The 21,248-nt window shown below is 47.8% G+C and overlaps 2 protein-coding genes across 2 annotated transcripts; both read left to right on the top strand.

The window, feature by feature from the left end:
* Positions 1–17: 17 nt before the first annotated feature.
* On the top strand, positions 18–1,313 carry smim8 (small integral membrane protein 8). The gene is made up of 2 exons (XM_060041882.1): positions 18–293; positions 738–1,313. Exons 1-2 carry the CDS (start codon positions 165–167, stop codon positions 894–896), a joined length of 288 nt encoding a protein of 95 aa, XP_059897865.1. The 5' UTR covers positions 18–164; the 3' UTR covers positions 897–1,313.
* Positions 1,314–2,097: 784 nt separating this feature from the next.
* LOC132449970 (uncharacterized) lies at positions 2,098–21,007 on the top strand. The gene is made up of 23 exons (XM_060041878.1): positions 2,098–2,500; positions 2,730–2,804; positions 2,906–3,029; positions 3,148–3,250; positions 4,452–4,562; positions 4,662–4,778; positions 6,309–6,469; positions 7,246–7,392; positions 7,710–7,812; positions 8,567–8,695; positions 9,242–9,427; positions 9,622–9,890; positions 10,266–11,315; positions 11,682–11,790; positions 12,298–12,399; positions 12,591–14,201; positions 14,560–14,682; positions 14,797–14,925; positions 15,674–15,866; positions 16,337–16,461; positions 18,031–18,224; positions 18,768–18,901; positions 19,255–21,007. Exons 1-23 carry the CDS (start codon positions 2,482–2,484, stop codon positions 19,488–19,490), a joined length of 5,550 nt encoding a protein of 1,849 aa, XP_059897861.1. The 5' UTR covers positions 2,098–2,481; the 3' UTR covers positions 19,491–21,007.
* The last annotated feature ends 241 nt before the right edge of the window (positions 21,008–21,248 follow it).

Here is a 21,248-nt window from a genome sequence, read left to right as displayed (position 1 = left end):
ATCTGGCAACACTGTTGTTGGTTGTGATGACTTTGAAACGTGAAACATGGCTGCACCAAAGTAATGGGAGATACATATGCAATGTCCCAGCTTTTAAAGCGTCTATGACTGATCGGTAATCCAGATCGATTAATCGATAGATCAGCGTCTTTGGACATTTGGACATGTCGTCCGCAGACTCCGGTGGGGGGTCCGAAGGCCCTAAGAAAGAAGGGTTCAGGGGTCCGGGGCTGAGAGCCGCCAGGACCACCACCTTCTTCAGAGCCTTCAACCCTGAACTCTTCATCAAACCAGTGAGACCAGTGACGCACTACCATCAAGTGGTTCTCAACATGTATTGGGGCTAACACCAATACCAAACAGAAATGCACAATCTTAAAGTTGTAGGGAATGAATTTGTTAAAACGCCACACACACTAGATATGCTTGTTATACAGAGCAATATCTTTCGCGATATTACCAACCCAGCAGGCTAGAAACATGTATCACTAACCGATAGTGGTTGATCAAAAAAAGACAAGTCATTTTCAAGATTATGTTTAAAATCCTGAAAAAAGGCACATACATGTCTAACATACAACCCACATACAAGAAATACAGGTTATTATAAAAAGTGACTTGACATGTATTTGTCATTATACCTGTGTCTAATAAAGTGTATTTGCCATCATAACCTGTATATCTCACAACGTGCAGCCTATCTTGTATTAACGTGGGTTGTGCCATATGTGTTGCAGAATAAACCGGTGATGGTGTTTGGCCTGCTGAGCATCAGCGTGTGCGTGGGTTACCTGGGGTACCTGCACGCCATGAAGGACAACGACCAGACACTGTACGAGGCCACAGACAGCGAGGGGGAGAAGTACATGAGGAGGAAAACCTCCAAATGGGACTGATGAGGGGACACAATGTTTTATGATATCATCAATGCTATATCTGTAATTTAGGCCTATTATTTAAATGTACGAATGGGACCAGTGAGGTCTACTGTAGCCAATATTTCAGGATTAAAATGGGAACTTTTCTTTTGTGGTTTTTGTAAAATGCCGACTACAAAGATCAGGCAACAAGCAGAAACATTGCTTTCTAATTATTGTCAATTCTTTTGGGAACTTTTCATGAACTTAGAATGTTTTTTACCTCTGAAATAAGAGCCTACAAAAGATGGCTTATACAAATACTTATTAACTAGAAAACGAAAGTGGAATTTATGTTAGACAAGGTCTTGGGTTTGATCCCCCACATCCGCATCCTGCACCCTTGACCTCTATCTGCATTATGTTGATGAAAATAAAGTATTATGTTTGATTGTATATTGTGCTGTTGCTGTAATGAATGTAAACCACCGGTCACACATGCGTCTTTAGAAAGAGAACTGCACACAGCTGCTTTGATTAAGGTCTATATTCAAATAAATTTCAGGGCGATACAGTGATATGTTATTTATATTAAAGCAGCATGTCAGTAGACCAACACTCCAATATAGTTTGGCTTGCGGTATTTATGGCATTATGTTAAATTGAAGTGTATTAATATGTATGTCAATGACCGTTTAAGTCTTGGAGAATGAATGAATAAGCGATCGGATCTGGAATCATTTCTAGTAAACTGAGGTCACTTCATAGAGAGAAGTGGATCCTAGCCTGTTGCCAGTGGAAAACTCCTTAAGTCGATGTATAACACAGGTTCCCCACCAGAGGCCGCTGATGTATAGACACCCCCACTGGTGAATCCGTGGATCACTAGATTATCTTAAAATCATAGATACAAATAAACAGACATAGGGAGGGATTTTAATAAAGACAGTAAAGTGGTAAAATGCAACGTTTTTTTTATTAAACTTCAAATTAATTGAAATGCTATATCTAACAAATGTCATTAATGCTATATCGCTAGATTCAATCAAGCGGTAGAATTAGTAACTAAGTTGATTGATGACTCATCATTATTTAAAAGTAACAACCGAAAATGTAATATCTAAATGACAAGAAAATAGGGAACAACAAATAAAGTAGACTAAGAACATTATCTCACAATTCATCTCGGCTCCTCAAGTCGAGTGGTTTACACAGCACTATGCTATGTGCCCAAACCAGAACACTCGCTAGTGTGTGTGTGTGTGTGTGTGTGTGTGTGTGTGTGTGTGTGTGTGTGTGTGTGTGTGTGTGTGTGTGTGTGTGTGTGTGTGTGTGTGTGTGTGTGTGTGTGTGTGTGTGTGTGTGCGTGTGTGCCGGCGCGTGCGTGTGCGCGTCTCCCCGCCCTCTGAGGTTATACATTCATGCTCAGCATCTCCTGCTCGCAGAGCCGTATCACTGGGAGCTCAGCAACATGGCGGAGGAAAGTCAGGCGGTCCAACACGTCTGTTCCCCGGGCCACAGCAACACCACCTCTCGCCGTATGCCGGGACAATGTTAAAGTACTCCGTCCCACCGTGCAAACCCCGCAACAATCCACACAAAAAGGCTGTGAAGGAGCTTTAAGATGAGCCGACGGTCAACAGGTAGGATACACTTTTATCATCAAGTCAGGTGCAGCGTGTTTGTACTCCGCGTCTGATGTGTATTATTTACATGCATTGCTCATCTTGTCTTTGTCCGAGGCAATGCCGTGTGCTAAAGCGGTTTAAACGTCAGCCATGGATGGGATGTTTGCAGGAATGTGCTGCATATGGTTTCTTGTGTGGCATATTGTCAACATCAACACTTAATTTCCCCACTAAAACCCTGTAGAGCGCCTCGGCCCCGTCCCGTCCCCGCCTCTCCCCGCGGACCACGTCTTAAACTCGGGAGCAGTTCTCTTCCCCGGTACGATGCTCACTTTCACGTGTCGTTTATTGTGTTGTTTCACGCTTGTAAAATGAAACCAGGTGCAACTTTTTTCGTTGTGCACCCTGTCCGACTTACAGGTGCTTTCGATCAACATGGCTGTCCCCTGGTCGTGTTCCCAGCGGACGGTCTCGACAAACTCGCCACGGAGCTCAATAAAGCCGAGGTGGTCGACTTCATCAAGTACTTTCTGATTCTGCATAAGTAAGTCCAAGACAAAGAACTCTCTGTCTGCGGACAGAGGGAGGGTGGGGGCGTGGTTCAAATATTTTCATACCAATGTCCATGCATGGGTGTTTTATAATAACTCTTCTGTCAACAGTAAAAAACAGGACCGAGACAGCCTGGTCTCCGTCGTGGCGGATTTGAGGCAGGCACCTCTCTCTGCCGCAAGAATCATAGCGGAAACACTGCTCCTCCTTCAGGTACAAACACTGCCATGTGCTTTAGGTCTAGTTAAGATGGAAAGGATCAAACGCCACGTTGAAACAGAGGACTAATGGGAAACGACCACAATCCATCTTGTAAATTGGTTGCAGCATTGGTCATGATTTGGAACATGTTTTATTCTCACAAAGCATACACGTTTAAATGTATAATATACACAATGAGACAAGTTTCACTGTTTTTAAAGTTAGTACTTCCAAGGACTCCTGTGTTACATACACATTTCTCTTCAGATATCCACTGCAAATACAATTCGGTTCCAACAGTTAAAGGCACTAGTCTGTAAGCGATATCATTTTTTAAAAAGGTGTTAAATGGCTCTATATTCCGACAACCATCTCTTATGTGGAGTTGTTGGGTCAGTAACCTGGATCTCCCAGTCCCTTCGGCGTACAATAAACAAGAAGGAAATTCTTGTATCCCGGTCCCACTTTATCCAATCACGGAGCGAGACCTCCAGACTTAGGCGGTCCTCCCTGAACGTTCAAAGGCCGGCAGCAGGGTTTCAGTGTTGATTGCAAAGGGCAGAACATGCAAAGCTGCTGATTCCAGCCCTGCCTTACACAACCATACACGCTAAGCCAAAGGAAAACGACGGGAGGAGGGAGGGAGGAGAAAGGGAGGGTACCAGTCTTGACCAGCCTACCTGCTGTTATGAGTTGATCCCCTTGCTAGCTGGCTAGCTCACTCAATTCTGAGTAATGCTGAATATTATGCAACGTTTTAATGCAGATTGCTGCCCTGCGCTTGGTGATCCGCAGTGCAAAGCACCCTGGGAATGCAGTTTCCTGCTGGGTTTGTGGGCATACTGGAATTCCTTCCTAGGCGAACAGGAGAATGGGTAGTGAACTGGGTGATGATGTCACATCAGTCGGGTCACATGTTTCGGGGCATTCAAGAACCACTGAGGAAGTACATAAACCGGGGAAGAGAGCCATTATGTTTAATTAGAAAAAATAACGGCTGTCGGAAATGATTGCGGTTGAGCTGTTTACCGAACACAACCCTCTATAAGAAACCAGATCTTGCATTGTGTTGGTTTCTAAAGTGCACACATTCCCCAGCTCCTGCCCTGCAACATGTCCGGGATCGCTGGGTTTGCTACGGCCACATTTCCCCACACGCACGCATGCCGAGGAATTTTTCCTGGAATGTTAATTTGTCTTGTCTGTTCACCAGACTGCCAGCACGGTCCACACGGCCTACCTCGTCCTACCGATTAAGAAGGACGCCTTGAAGACGTTGCAGAAAAGCATCGCTCCCTCAAAACCCCACAACACCGCCTTCAAGGTAGAGTCAAAGCCCCGAGGAGAAGAGAAACTCTCCTCGTGTCCACACGCTCCGTCTCTTGGCTGTGACCCAGTGGATTTCCTCTGTTGTGCTTTTCAGAAAGTTCTGCTGAAGGACGTTGCTGAACTCTCCAACTACATCGACCGGAGCCAGCTGCCCCCCTGTTTAGGAGGCTACTTCATGTACCATCACCCGAGCTGGGTAGCCTTCATCAAGGTGCGTCCAGCACTATAAAACAACTGCCCGCCCTCCATTCTATTCTCTATCTCTGGGTATTAGCAGTGTTTTTGGATGTTTACATGAGGAGATTCAAACCAAGGGATGCGGAGGCTCCATCCCAAGCTCTTTTCCTGTTTACCTTCGAGGAAACTACAAGTGACGTGTTGATTATCCGTGTCAATCACAAGCAGACTGGCGGTGCTATAAGGGTCCACTGTAGGTCTTAACACTTTAGTCGAAAACTCCTCTTGTGTGTAGGATAGACTGATGGCCCCCCCCCCCGGTCATGAAGCCACTCCATGCTGCCTCTCTAGCTCCCAAAGAATGAACACCGTAACCCTGCTGTAGGAAGGAAGAAACCTTAAAAGTAGGCTTACTATAGATCTAGTTTAGTGCCTCTGACCTATTTTGGGGCGGGGATGATCTGGCGTGGGATTGGCTCAGGAGACTCGGGCTAGGTTCAGGTTTATTGTGCAGGCCCCTGGCAAGAGCAGCTATGTTCATATTTAGAGAGTCACCCGATCTTATGATCATACACAGACACAAACACTCTCACACTCGCACACACATTCACGTCAGAGCACCTCTCCTTCATTGTCTGTTACCATGGCGCTGCTTGCGCAAGAGCGCCGTGCAATCAGCTGACCTCATTAGCAAGTGAAAGGGGCTTCTGTGTGCACGGGGTCATTAGATTATATTCAGTCATGTTCAAAAGGGGGCGGACGGCCATGTTGGACCACTATCGTCGCCCACTAGCGTAGCTCTGCCAAGAGTCCATAGTCGGGAGGGCTCGTGGTTGATGCAACGCTTGATGCAAGGCTTCACACTAGGCCGTTCTAGTTCTGGAGGTTAGGCAACCCCCAGGGCCTCTTTTAAACATGAGCTACTGGCTGTGAAGACTCATTGTTCTCTCTGACATAACAATTAGTCCAACAGCTTGAATGAAGAGATTGTGTGGCAAGCGGACCCATAATAACTCAGTGTGGTGGTGGGAGTATACTTGGAGACGTGTATACCCCCCCCCCGACGTGGAGACGAGGAATGGGCCATCATAAACTATACAGCTATTACATTATCATACATTACCACAAGCAGCGATTACAAGAATGCAACTGTTTAGCCAGATTTAAGCACTGTAGTAAATGGAGTTTATAGGTCCTGTCTATCGGAGATATGTAGAAAGACGATGGTTATTTCAATAAAGCAATTGAACCGACCATTGAGAAGTTTCATGCAAGTTAACTTTGAATTTGTGGTCCCACATCTATCAAAAAAATCTCAAGCTCTTCCTGTGTAGGATGCTTCCTCGGCCACTTTGAGCTGCTTCTCTTACTTACAAAATATTGGTTAGGTGGGGTACAATGCCCACCTAGGAGAACATCTGGAAGTATTGTAGGCCGAGGTCTGGGGAGCTCCAGAACTTGAACGGCAGTAGCGCGTCCACTCGTTGTCCAGTCATTAACCCCACCTTCTGGTGCCTCCTGGTTCTCTTGAGCGTTACATGGCTGCCGTTCTCTCTTGTGACAGGAGATAGACCTGTTCCTGCAGGAGTTCCTCTCTGTGGTGCAGCGTCTTCCCACCTGTATCTCCACCCTCCAGTCCATCTCCAGGCTCCCCATCCCAGAGGACCTCCACCTGCTCACCGACTTCTGCTCCGCCAACCAGAACCTGTTCCTCCGTCTCCGAAGGTCAGGGTGCAGCAATTCACTCTTGCATTTGTTTTCACTACCTATGTGTTTGATGTGCTGATGCTTATTTTATTGGCTGGTTATGATGGTTTCGTTAAGGAGTTGGATAAGAGATGTTCAAGGTATTCGGCTGATTGTTATTTTAGCCTTTGAGTGGATAAGGAAAAAGTGAAGCATGTTATTGCTAGCATGAAGTTGACCCATGGATATTTGGGGTATTTGGTATTGACAGGATATTTGGGATTCAACCATCGTAGGAGAGATCAGGGATGTTTATTGTTGATGCTAGCAATTTTCCCGTTTGCTACCATGCCCCAAGAATGGCTAAAGTATCAATTGTGCATCACGTGAAATCCTCTCAATCCAGTTTTGTAACATATCGTATGCTGTGGTTTTGTAGCAAGGGGCCCAAATGCCTTGGCAAAATAAAGATGCGATCTTGGGAATAAAATTGCATTATGCAGATAAACACGCTAGCCTGCCATCGGTTCTCCTGATCCCGACGGTATGCAACTAGACTGTGGTCACAGGTTCTGTATTTTTTTGTAGGGATAACATCGTCTTGGTTCACTGCCTGGAGCACAGTCATGTTCTTATTGCAGAGATACCAGTCCTGTTTTTATTCTGCATTTCCAACAAACATTAGTCCGCTACGATCATGTGCTCTGTGTTATTATTTGCCCCCCCCTTGGGCCCCCCCGATCCTAAACGTATCTGGACACGCCCCTGTCCTGGTCCTTGGGTGACTGGTTGCTTGCCTCTGATTGGGTTTGCAGGGAGCTGGGTTTGGACGAGCTCCAAGACCACTGCGAACAGATGGGGAGCAAGCTGAGGTTCCCTGAGCAGGACCCCTGCTACCTGGCCATGGCCGGGACCCCCCTGTTCACAGACACGGCCAAGGACATGCTCCACCACTACAGCAGGTAGAGGGCACTTTACCCCCTTCAATAATGCAGGATATCTAAGACCTTTACAAGCTGCTTTCTGAATAACATTTTGCTCCGCATATTACGTGTAGGCCTGTAGATATTTTATGTTTGGTTAATTTGTCATATTCACCTTCCTGTAAATCTGCTGATTTGACTTCCCACAATGAAATTCTCGATGGAATTGGATGATTAAATGGGTCATTTTAATTCAGCCATGTTCATTTCATCATGTCCGCATCTATGTAATTGGGACTTTCATCATATAGTTTTAAAGTTTCTTAATTATAACAGTTTTTCCCTCACGCTTACAGAATAACTTCCGCCGTGGCCAAAATTGAGTTGCTATGGCAACAGGCCTTCTACAAGGCCCATGTCCAGCTCAGGCTCCTCCAGCTCCACAAGGAAGCACTGAGGGTACGGCTAATAATAAGTAGTACTTCTGTCCTCAATTTGAACTGTTGACCAAACTGTTGTCTAGCGCGTTAGTCCACTACTAGTATCAACCAGTTAACCAGGAATGTGTACAGAGGGATCACATTACTGTTGATCCTTGTGTTTTTCTTACAACCTGCTTTTTGACCTGGGTGCTCCACTGCTCATTCTGCTCTCTTTTGTCACTGCAGACTGCTAAACCTTCAAGTTCTTGCATCTCGTCAAACGGAAGACCCTTTTTTTAATCCAGAGGACACAATGTGAACAATCAAAGCATAGAATCAAATTGAGAGTAACAATTCCAGTTCTGCAAGACATCAGACTGGAGGTCTGAGCTTGCAGACCAATCTGTGAGCTCATGTTTTATTTGTTCTGGCATATTGGTTTTGCTCCCACGCCCATTCTGTAGGGATGTTTGCGAATGGGAAGATGAAAATAAGAACAGTGTTCATATCAGAAACTCGCGTCTCTGGACAGACAAAGACTATTTCAGATTGTTGGGTGGCGGAACTGAAGGTGGTATTTGTCGCTCAGCCAGCGTTTAGAACCAAGATGGCTGCTTGGTGAATAACAGCTGATACCAAGCGAGTCTGCACGAAACACGACTGTTAATAATATTAAATAAAGAAACGGTTAATTTATAGTTTACTGTTTTGTATTTTCGACTTTTTCATACCCCACTGCGGCAACCTACCAGACAAACAAATCCTTGTATGTGCAATGTGGCTGTCCTCAGATTAGAGATCAGATGGAGGCCCTCCTGACGGTGAGGGTCCAGCCCTACAGGGTGGAGGTCGCTGAAGACGAGGAGAGGGCCCGGGCGACGGCGGCAGAGTTTGAGGCGTCCGTCTACACTCCGGCCATGGTGAGAGAATCTACTGCTACCAGTGCCCTGGTTTCGGGAAGTTAGGACTTAGTCCCAATCCCCTTCCCCTTACCCCTTCCAAACAAGGGGGAGGGGGAAGGGGTAAGGGGTAGAAATGGGATTGGGCCTTAGTCCGGTGAGAGGTCCTTATTCTCCGGGTCAAAACAGGCTGGTCTATTGGTTAGGGTGTCAGGCTCTCGCGCGGCTCTGGGTTTGAGCCCTAAATTCCCACGTCCAGGAACTTGCTACTTAATTTGCACGCTGTATGTTTTACAGTTTTTTTTAATTTTAGATTTGACTACTTTGACTACTTTCTAGTTAGGGGTCCAAGCCAACAGGTTGGAACCCTATTGTTTTTTACTTTTGTAACTTTTATTTTAGGTTCTAGATATATGATACATAGATAAGATGCATTGTTGTTATTATGACTCTACATTATCCCTGAGCAGGATGCCTTACCCCTACCGTCTCATGAATCACTTTAGATGGAGGAGTCTATGCAGTGAATTACAAATTCAGAATTTAAAAATACTTTACCCCGTGCAGGCCCTGGTCCGCTGCTCAGAAGACGTCCTCCACACCCTGGAGGAGACGGTCCCCGGAGGGGGGGGTCCGGGCAGGGAGCCCTGGGTGGGGGAGCTGGAGGCGCTGAAGGACAAGCTCCTCTCCGCGGTGGAGCCCCTCCACCAGACGATCGGCGCTCAGTGCGACTTCCACCGCTGCCTCAGCAAGGTAGGCTCAGGGTCAGGGAGGTCTCTGCAGCTCGGCTCCAACTCCCCAGTGACCACCGGTACTGTAGCGTTGAAGGCCTCTTGGGAAAGAAACCAAACGCATTTAGCCGCTGCTAGCAATGGAGCTAAAGCAGGTCAGAATCATGGCAGCTTGGTCTGGAACCAGTTAAACCCCCTTTGCCCCCCTCCCTCCAGGCTAACAGGTGGTACGGTCTGGTCCTGCGGGAGAACTTCCTCCAGGGGCTGCTGCTGGGGCTGAAGGAGGAGTCCCCCTCCTGCGTGTCCGGCCAACGTCGGGGCCGGTCGGGGCAGGGGCCCGGCCCAGACCCCCGGAGGAAGGCGCTGGCTGCCTTCCTCCGGGGGAACCCCCCTCCGGATCTGCAGGAGCTGCTGGTCCTGGCCCAGCTGGCTCACACCCTGCCCCAGCCCCGGCTGCAGAGGGCCGGGCGCCAGGTGGCCCAGCGGTGAGTCGTCTGGTCCCCTACGTCTCAGACGGTGTGATGTTGACGATAATGTCGAGTATGAGGGACTTGACCTCGGGAGCGGTTGATGGTTGTGAAATCTGGCGTGTTAATTCTCTGTGGTCTAGTATTGTTGCATGTGGCTGGTAAATTCAGACCTCAGTCGTTTAAAGTGTGAGTCACATACTTACTAGTGCATCCACAGGGTGCAGTTGTATTGCCTGTTAAGCCCTAGGAGACGGTACATGTGATTAAGGGCTATAAAAATACAATTGAATTGAATTATTGCATATTTTGAACTAGATCGACCATGTGTCCCTGACCAACTTTCTCAATGTTTTCAACTCAAAGGTTTTATGCTTTGTCGACCCTCTCTAGGTGCATGACTCTCAGGAAGCTCCTCATCTCGCAGGACACCTTGGCCTTCAGTGACCTCCAGATAGCGATCCAATGGCAGTACGACCTTCTGAGCAGCAGCCATGTCAGCCCCCCTCATGCTCTACCGCCTGACGCTGCGAAACCCGACGGCACTGCGGAACAAACGGAAAGGAACCCTTCTCTGTCCCCTCGTTCACGCTCCAATCCCGTTGGTGAGATCCGGTCACCGGCTGTGAGTAGTTCCCACTGCCGGTGCTCCCCCACCAGCCCCGGCCCCTGGAGGATTGGGACGGACTCTGGACACCAGCAGCAGGTCCTTTTGGCCATGCCCCCTCAGACGGAGGGGAAGCCCTCCTCCCTGAGCTCCTTCGACTCTGGCTTCGATGGCGCCGGCTGCAGCCCCCTCGAAGCAGCAGCAGCCGGCGGCGGGGGCGGCGGCGGAAGGGAGGCGTGGCAAGGCCTCTCCGGTGGGTCCGGATCAAGGGAGTCGTTCAGGCCCTCTGGAGCGCCGCCCCGGACCCACGCGGAGAACTCGTCTGGCGCTTTGGATGCAGAGGACCTGAAGGAGGCCTTTGACTTTGGTTCCGTGGGGAATTCATCGAGGGCTAGCGTCCAGGTCGTCCCTAAAATCAAACTCGACTCGCTGAACTTTCAGATCAATGTTCAAAGGTCGGCCACACCGCCGCAGAACCCTTGGCTCAGCCTCCCAGTGGACGACCTGGAGAACTCCTACACCGTCACCATTACCCAGAATCCCCCGGGACAGCAAAAGGCTCCAGATCTCGGCAGGAACCATTCCAGTGGCTCCCGAGACCAGCCCACACAGACGGAGGTATCTGCCAGTCCTCTGTCCGACGTCGGGCCGCCAGCAGCAGACGGGATCCTGCCGTCGCTCGGTGGCAACCGGGATCCGGGACTTAGCCCGATCCGTCATCTCCTGTCCAGCACCATCACGGATGGGATGGAGAAGTCTGAATGCACAGCGGAGGGGAACCCCACGCTGATCTGGGACTCGTACGACCTCCACGACCAGAACCACGCTCATGAGCGGTACACCAACACTTCTTCTTGAGTTGGAAACCTATTGAATTCTGTCATACATGATGTGTATGAGATAATAATAATAATAATACATTTAATTTAGAGGCGCCTTTCAAGACACCCAAGGTCACCTTACAGAGCATATAGTCATCATACATTTTTTAAAAAACAATACATTGTGGAAAAAAAAATAATTTATAATAAAATAAATAAATAAACATAAGCAATAAGAAATAAATAAAACAAAAACAAGACAAAACAAAACAAAAAGGCAAAACAATCAAAACAGTGATCAGAGATGACCTAGTATAGTGTAGTTTACCTTTAATTGATGGAAATCATGGAAATCATTGAGTGTGGTTGGTTTTGGTCCAGGCCCAGTGGCAGTGTCCAGGACGTCTCCATGATCGATTGGGACGTGACGGTTCAGCAGGACCTGAGGAACGTGGAGGAGATCCTGGAGCGGGCTGATGGGATCCTGGCGGTACGGTGACTTCAGATTTATCCCTGGTATCATGAAGACAATTGTTTGTTTAAAGGGGCAATACTTTCTCCTTGGCCACAAGAGGGCAGAAAAACTCAAATATTATAATTCTTTGCACAAAAGTCAACCAACATTTTTCCTTAATGGTTAGTTACGGCAATGGTAAGCGATTATTTTTTTGTTCTTTATTTATTTAAATTTTCTTTACCTCCTAGCAATCAATAAATCAAATGCCCTGACCAAAACATAACAAAATCTAGTCTCCCAGATCTGTTATAAGCCAACCGGTCTATTGACCTACCTACCTACCTACCTACCTACCTACCTACCGGATACCTGAGGTAGTCAGCCTGTGCACTACTTAAGCTTTATTTAGGCACATTTTTCATACATTGCAAAGGCTGTTGGTTGGACATTTTCTTGGCCAAGAGTAACTAGAAAAAACTAGTTATAAAATTACTACTTATATAAAAAGTGTTTATGATTGGCCTCTGTGTTAATGTACAGGAAGAAGAGGACGTCCTCTCCCAGGAAGCCATGTTTGAGGACCTTGTGAGGTCTGAGACTCATCACTGGGAGTTATGGGAAAATGAGGAGCAGCTTGGTCCGGTATGTTCATAAACACAAATGGACCAAATCTGAAATATAGCTATAATCTATCAATCAACATATCAATATGTTTTGTAATGCTTTTAACTGTATTTTGACAGTTTTCATATGGAAAAACATCTATCGAGGAATTAGCATTTCATTATTTGACTTGAGAATTGTCGGATGCATTGCCCTTTTTGCACTTTCAGATGTGCGCTAGTGAGCTGGCTGAAGCTGGTGTACTCGGCCTGGATGAGGACCTCGATTACCCCGACTGCGAGACCCGTGACTGGTGCCCAACACCGACGACTTCCTCTGGGTCCGAGTCCCTGCTGGACAGCTGCTACCGTGTTGAAGACCGGACTCCCTCGGGGTTTGATCTGCCAGGAGACCGGCTAGACCTGCTCCCCGAGCTCAGGAACATCCACATCCTGGACGAGCTGATCCTGGAGGAGAACCTGGAGATCCACAAGCTCCGGCGGCAGGTGGAGACCCTGGAGGAGGAGCGGAGGGGGGCTCACCGCGGGGAGCAGCATCCCTCGGCGGGCAGCGAGTCGGTGGGTCAGCGGGAGGAGCGGCAGGCCTTTCGTCACAAGCTGCAGAAGGAGACGACGGAGGTAGAGAGAATGGAGACGAGTTTGAAACAGGAGCTGGCCTCCGGGAGCAGCAGGACCAGGAAGGTGGTCAAGTGCTCGGCCCTCGTGACGTTTGGAACGTTGGATCCCGACGACCAGGAACTCTGCGATGATCTTCTATCAGGGAGCCGGCGGCGTTCCCATAGGGCACTTCAGCAGAACTTAGAAGAGCCTCTTCGTGACACTCCAGGACAGGAGTGTCATGAAGACTCGGATGAACAACATGATGAAGAATCCCTGAACTGTGATCTCTACCCTCTCACGGCTGACGTTGATGAAACTTCAGAGCCGCTACCAACACTAAACCTTACAACCATCCGCAATTCCCAATATGAGGGACTTCCTCCAGAAGAGGGGTTAGAGCCTCAGAGCGCGATGGCTGAGATGGAAACGGACATGGAACCAGGAGGAAGTGACCTCACCTGCAAACCAGAAGCTTCCTTAATCCCCGAGATGGGACCAGAGGATGGAGCGTTTGACCCCGGCGGTGAGCCAACGCTGCCTCCTGGGCCTAAGCCCCGGGCAATCTCCCTGGAGGCCACAGCAGTCTCCATGGAGATACAGGAGAGGCCCTGTTCTGTGGAGCCCACATCAGAGCCTTCTCCAACACCACCACCACCCCCGTGCGATCCACCCCCGTGCGATCCACCCCTGTGTGATCCACCCCCGTGCGATCCACCCCCGTGCGATCCACCCCCGTGCGATCCACCCCCGTGCGATCCACCAACCGAAGCTCCACCCAAACCCAAAGAGCGGAAGCACAGACCCTTATCCGGGGGCGATGGCCTCCTTGGCTCAGCCGTCAGCAGCAACAACAACCACAACAACAACAACCCCCTCACTGAGGAGTCTCTGGGGTCGCCAGGGGGCCGTGAGTTCCCAGCGTTCTTCATGGAGGACGCCACGGACGCGGACAACGCTGCAATGGCGCCGGCATGCAACGGAACATCACAGAACCATTCGCAATCCCCCCTCGGGAGCCAGACCCCCATGGGTCTCTGCTCCTCCGTCCCCCCCTCTCCCCCTCAGGAGACCCCAGGGGAGCTGATGGCGTGCGACCCTTGCGGGAGGTCGGATGACTGTGAGGACGTAGTGGCCGGGTTTCAGCGCTCGGCGTCCACCAGGATCAGCAGAACCTTCTTACCGGCTCACCAGCCGACCGTGAAGCAAGAGGATTACTCAGAGGTACTGGCAGTGTGGCGCCTTAGTTGTGAGGGTGATTTGAAAGCTGTTTAAAAAAACAATCCACTGGTTACATCACAAGATTCCAGTGAGCTGTCTGGATGATGGCCGTGTCACCTCCAAAGTGGATTGTTCCAAGTGCCAAGCTTCATCAGTCCATCACTCCCACTTGTGATGTCACACATGGATAGATTAATTGCTTTTTAATAATACTTTTTGGTTAACGATTTCACATCTGTTTCAAACTCCATCAAATGAAGCCAGTTGATGGAGTGATAAATGTTGAAGTTGAGTAAAACAAGGTGACGTCCACCTCCTCGTGACGTTTACATGAATTGATGTATCTGCGTTTTCGCCTCAGATCTCAGACTTTAAGACCCCCATCGTCCTGGACACGGGGTCTGGGGTGATGAAGGCCGGGTTTGCGGATGAGGAACTTCCAGCGATTATTTTCCCCACCGTCATTGGCCTGCCAAAGTATGAGGTAATGTCAGCAGATCAGGTCATCGTGGTCAGATCATAGAAGGCTTAAACAGATGTTGATGCCACAGATGTTCAAGGGGCTACAGTTGTTCAGCGCTCTCTGGTTCTTCTGCAGGAGATGATGAACGGCAGCTCGGAGCGAGAGGGCTTCATCGGCCATGACGCCCAGCACATGAGGGGGGTCCTGGCCCTGAGGTACCCCATGAAGAACGGGGTCATCCACAACTGGGACGACATGGAGAAGGTACGGGTAGCACCCAGTGGGTTGAACTGGGACGGTACTAGTGTGTAGAACTGGGAAGGGTACCAGTGTGTATTGAACTGGGACGGGTACCAGTGTGTATTGAACTGGGACGGGTACCTGTGTGTGTGTGTGTGTGTGATGCCTGATCACTTTTTAAGTAGGCTTTAGGTATGAGCAATATTGCCTGCCAAACAATGAAACAATTACATTTAATCTGTTGTGTTTAGCCTCACCCGAATTTCCGGTGCTACTCGAAAAACCACCGATGTGAATGTGGTTCTGCGAGTTGGGGCTACTGTACCTAACTCACCCTAAAGCTTAATTTAACAGACTCTACTGTCTAAGGTGGAGGATAGTCAAAGCATATGATCAAAATTGGAGCAATCACAAAAAGTGCTTTGAAGAAAAAAAAATCTGCACCTAGTGTGAAGTAACCCTAAGAATCAGAATAGAAATGTACGTTATGGAAGGAAAGATTAAATCTTTCCTTCCAGTGGCACAGAGATTCCTGCAGAATCTCTGAGCCACTTACAGCTGTGTATGCTATGTCAGTATTATGTTGTATTGAGGATGTCTTGCGTATGTTTTGTATGCTAATAAATAATGCATATAGAAATGTACATGTTTTTTGCATGGGGATTTTTTTATACATTTTGCAATATTATTCTCATACCAATTTTTTTTTTTTAATTGAGTTCTAATGGTTGTAGTACACTACAACAGGTCAACATTTGTAATATGTTTCCAGATCTGGCACCACGCCTTCCAGCAGCTGTGTGCCGACCCGGAGGACCACCCGGTGATGCTGACCGAAGCCCCCATGAGCCCCCTGCACAACCGGCAGCGCGCGGTGGAGGTCATGTTCGACCGCTTCTGCGTGCCCTACGTCTACGTGGCCATGCAGGCCGTGCTGGCGCTGTACGCTTCCGGCCGCTGCACAGGTACGGCCGGCCAGAGGACTTTAGGGACACAACGCTTAGGAACGGTTCAGACTAAAAGGGGTCCATCTTCGTTTCAACCCCAAAATGCCTTTTAAAGTGCAAGGTGGGGGCATCTCTTTAAACTCCCTCCTCAAAAGGAAAAGGAAGACACGCGCAAGCAAAAACGCACACTCCCTGTGCTACACCTGAGCAAGTGTGCATTAGGAGACATTATATTTTTCAACACATTCCAAAACTAATATTTGACTGTTAGTTATCGCCTAAAGTACTGTCAAATGTTATTAATAGGTTTGTGTTTCAATTATCCGAACAATAAGAGTTAACCAACAATTCTACTGTTTAATTTAGTCTAATATCTCCTCAATCATTAGACTATAACATATAGCTTGAGACCAAGCTACTACTAGATGGTTGTGGACCGGGGTACCTCTGCATCAGGGGCTCCAGTAACGCGCCCTGTGGTTCCCCAGGCGTGGTGTTGGACTCTGGGGACGGCGCCAGCCACAGCGTGCCGGTGTATGAGGGCTACAGCCTCCCGCACGCCGTCCAGCGCTTCCCCCTGGCCGGACTCGACGTCACCCTGCACCTCACCAAGGTACCCCCCCTACTGGCCTCAGGTGTCTGCTCGTGGGAGTCGGCGTTCATGGTTTATTTCTACTACTCATTGTGTATATAGAGGCCATTTTACCTGTTGATCCTTTGCTAGTTTTCATTCCACTTTTCCATCCATTGTTTTATTATTTGGACTTTAACTGTCCTGTAGCTCTGCTGTGAGATCCTAATGACCCATCTGGGCTTAAAAATAACATCCAATCTGGCGGTCAGATCCTAAGAGATTTATTGCAGCTTTAACATTTTAATCTCAGAGTATTTGGTCTGTATCTGTCCAGATAATGATCCTCTTGGTTTAGATTTATGTATCGTTTGCCATTGAGATCTATGGTAATATTCATATGGAAATTGTTGAGCTAACCATTGAATTATCCCAGTGGTCATTATCTCTGGTCTATTTAATTAGGTGTAATTAAAATGTATTTATACAGGGAAGAAGATGTGTGGTTGCTAGGCAACTCCCCTCACTTCAATCAAACAGGAGCTGTATAAACGATAACTCCATATGATCTACATAGTGATAATCATTTATGTTGTTGCCATTGTGTCTATAGCTGGGTTTGAGATCCTTGAAAGCACAAGATGCTAAACGTCCTGATTCACCAGTTGGTGTAGGAACCTTTCAAAAACTGGCCATTCTTATCATCTGTGCCCATTCTATATTAGTCTAAGCTTACAAGTTTCTTTGCTGTGGTTGTGAGGTATTTCAAATTGTGGCCTATTTGTTTGAGTTGCAAGTGGGTTATCGGTCCTCTACCGGTGGAGCATTTACCCCCTGCCCAGTCTCCGCCAGAGGGCTCATGAATAATACACAGCCCCCCTCTTCGGTTACAACCAGGGGAGAGGATACGGCCTGAAGCTGTTGTTATCTGTACAGTCCACCCTGCATGTGTACCTCTTCCGCCATGAGGCGGCTGTGAGCCTCACTGAGGTCTCTGATCCTTGCAGCTCGGCCGGAGCCGTTGAACGTTGCGTTCGAACAGCCCTTCCTCAGCCCCTTGCATCTGGCTGGGGACAGCTGGCCTCCATGACGGTGTCCTGCTCTGGAGAGTTCACTCTGTTTCCCTCTGCAGATCAGTTTGTTTCCTCGATCTTATTGAGGGCCCTTTCCAAGAATTAATAAATTATCCGACCAATCAGCATTAGGGGAAGGGATTTTCCGGTCACGATGAGCAAAGGCTGTCTGACTTGAAATTGGGCGTTATTAAATCCTCAACGTGTGGAGCACATTCCTGCCGTGGACACATTGTTGATGGCAGCATGATATTGTTTTACGGCGGTTTTATCGGTTGGTTGTATGGCCTTGAAGGATTTATCCGATTTCCGATGAATACAGATTTCTTTGTACTTAAGCACATACTAGAGAATGTAGAGCCTTTACTACACACTGTGTGTGTGTGTGTGTGTGTGTGTGTGTGTGTGTGTGTGTGTGTGTGTGTGTGTGTGTGTGTGTGTGTGTGTGTGTGTGTGTGTGTGTGTGTGTGTGTGTGTGTGTGTGTGTGTGTGTGTGTGTGTGTGTGTGTGTGTGTGTGTGTGTGTGTGTGTGTCCCAGCTCCTCCAGGAGCAGGGCGTGTGCATGCGGACCAGTGCCGAGCTGGAGATCGTCAGGGAGATGAAGGAGCGGTGCTGCCGCGTGGCCCTGGACTATGAGGTGGAGTTGGCCCCCGGGGGCCCCTCTGCAGGGCGGGAGATGAGCTACACCTTGCCCGACGGACAGGTGGTGTGTCTGGACACTGAGAGGTTCAGGTGAGGGGGGGGGGGCAACTAAATGACATCATGCCCTCAATGTTTGTGAATCCATTTTATTCTGCGGTGTTTGAAACATTTCTACGACATCATCCGCTACTGGCTACTTGCCTATTTGAGCGCTTTCGTTGTTTTTATTTAGTTCTGGAGTGGCAACGTGTCGGTGTAGGTTTTTTTTTTTTTTTTTAATTTGCTATATTGAAATGTTGCAAAATATCTGCTGTGCGGTCAGCAAAGGGATAGTGTAACGGTTACGGGACACGGAACATTCCAAGCCGGATTGTTCTCGGTTTGATCCCCAATCCATTCCTGTCGCCTTTCTTGAGCCACATGTCCGTAACCCTTACCAGCCCCGAGTAACTTAAATATGCTGTCACTCACTATGAATAATAACACCTGTACCTTAATAATAGGAAGCTAATCTTCTATTATCCATCATGAAATGTGTTACAGCCAAACTTCTCTCATTCAACGTATCCTAACTTTATTTAAACCTTTTATTAAAACCAGTTGTAGCTCACCTGCTCCATGTGGTTCTTTCAGGGCACCTGAGATTCTCTTCAGACCTGAGCTGATTGGCCGGGATCATTATGGGATGCACGAGAGCCTTTACAAGTCGGTCCTCAGCACGGACGTGGACCTGCGGAGGGAACTGTTGGGAAACATCGTCCTATCAGGTACAGCCCCCGGGTCACGTTTCACCAGTCAGCCATGGTCACCCGTTCAACATGCAGACGCGCTAGCAAACACGCTGGCAGCGTGTTATCTTAACCGGAAATTGGCCTCCTTTAACATTCCTGTGTGGGTCCTTTAATGAACACCTTAAGGTTCTTTGTACGGTTTGAGCAGTGGCGCGTGCTGTCATCCTGAAACAAACATGGCCTCTGTCCACAGTATTGAAGCTTGGTTAAAGCGTAATTTTTCCCGCCCTTGATTACCACGGAACGAAATTCCGTGATTTGAAATGACGACTGTGTCAGGAGATCCAATCCATTCTCCAATCACAGCATTCGTCCGTCCGTCCCCACAGGCGGGAACACGCTCCTGGCGGGCCTGCCCGAGCGGCTGCAGCGCGAGCTGGGCCGCCTGGAGCCGGGGGGGCCGGGGGGCCGGGTGCGGGTCTCGTGCCCCGCGGACCGAGGGTCCTCGGTGTGGCGGGGGGGGGCGGCGCTGGCCAGCATGCCGGCACCGGGGGGCTGCGCCTGGATCAGCCGGGAGGAGTACGAGGAGTACGGCCCCCAGATCGTCTTCAGGAAGTGCTTCTGAGCCGGCCTCAGGTGTCTGTCTCACACGTCACGTGCAATATGTGTTTGTACAAATGATATTTAATATACAAATCTATTTTATATTTATAGCCTCTTCTACTCTGGTGCCATGGTGCTCTCCTCTGCTCTGGGAATCTATTTATAAATGAGTGTCTTATTCTAGATGACGTATTCCGATTAATTGGTCCGTCCATAACTTGTTGTAACGCGTGTTTATGAATCTCTTACTTCATGAATGATTCCACATCTCTCAGAAGGGGGTAAAGTCCCAACAGTTAACCCAAACCCACGGTAGGATTTAGACCAATATGTTTTTCTCTTGTCTTTTACTACCAAACAAGCCTTGACTGCCATGGTCTTTAAATCCAGTTCAGGGATTATTGAGTGAATGTCGTTCAATGATTAACGGTGGGCCCATTCAGCCTCAACGCCATCCTCTAAGCCTTTTAAGAGACAAACTAACGTCAAATTAAATAATATTCTAAGACTAAATTAATTAAAAATTTGTATTTAAAAAAAGGAACGATTTATTTTGATGCATGTTTATTTGGTGTACGTTGGTGAATGAGACAAATGAGTACATGGGCCGTGATGAAGAGGTTGATTGTCATAACGACCGGTATCCAATGAGACATCTTGTAGTTAGACGTCAACGCTACCAATCGGCTCCTCATGACTTGCGCGTGGGGGCACATAACTGAATGAACTATAAACTTCACTCTGACTTTACAATGCAATACACTTCTCGTCTTTTATACTTTCCTCGTGTTGTTCATCTACCTGAGCCAATGCAAATGCAAAGTCTTTTCGAGCGAGTTTGTGAAATGCAGAGAATTATGGTGGGAAACGCTGATTTATTTTCTTAGAATAACTGCCAACTTGTTCCAGGTGTTTTGATGACTTGTTTGATGTTTTTAACTGCATGGTTTGAGATCAATGAGTGTCTTTTGTGTATTTTTTTTATATTTGTGTGATGTTGCTTTTGAGCTTTTACCTCCATCTTGTTCAGCAGTATTCTTTCTACATTTGTGAAAGCCTTTCCCTCTGTGCCAAAAATACATGCATTTTTACTTTACTTGAAACTAGAAAATTCTTTGCCTAAAACTAAACTACCTAAACAATTAGAAACACCAGCTGATTTACAAGTGTTTTGCTACAGCTTTTGGTTTTTAAACTTTTTGTGTGCTATGGAAGTATTTTATTTCAGCTTATAACTAAGCATTATAACTTTGTGTGTATTGCTTGGTTTCTGTTTACATATATGTTTGATGGTTCTGTGTCTGAAGTGTGTTTAATATTGTGTACTGCCCTTGTTTAAATGTACGGGGCGGTCATGTGGTTCTGCGGCTCAGGTCGGGTGGGGGAGACGAGGACTGTATCGGTGGGACGGGTTGGCCTCGTAGGGTCGGAGAATAAACTTACTACTCTGTTGAACGTATGATGTGTGACGAGCCTATGGATGTTTTGCACCAAGTCGCATGTCTGTTTTTTTAATAATAAATATTTTATCTTTTTAAATGTGTGTGTTGCATTTATAATTGTATTCATATGAGAAGTGGGGGTATGGGAAGCTTGGCTACAATAGTCCGACCACAGAAAGCCACGGCCCCCGAGTCCGCAGCTGGTTTCAATTCCCACATAAACCCGGGTGGAAGTCGCTGGCGTCCCAAATATGCACTCAAATAACCACTTGTGGAACTCGTGCCAACTGGAAATGTAGGCCTACTTTGTAAATACTTTGAGTTGAAGTGGATATTAA

The sequence above is a fragment of the Gadus macrocephalus genome, chromosome 21, assembly GCF_031168955.1.
Source record: "Gadus macrocephalus chromosome 21, ASM3116895v1".
NCBI lineage: Eukaryota > Metazoa > Chordata > Actinopteri > Gadiformes > Gadidae > Gadus > Gadus macrocephalus.
Note: the sequence above shows the minus strand (reverse complement) of the source record. Positions and strands in the feature narration are given on the sequence as shown.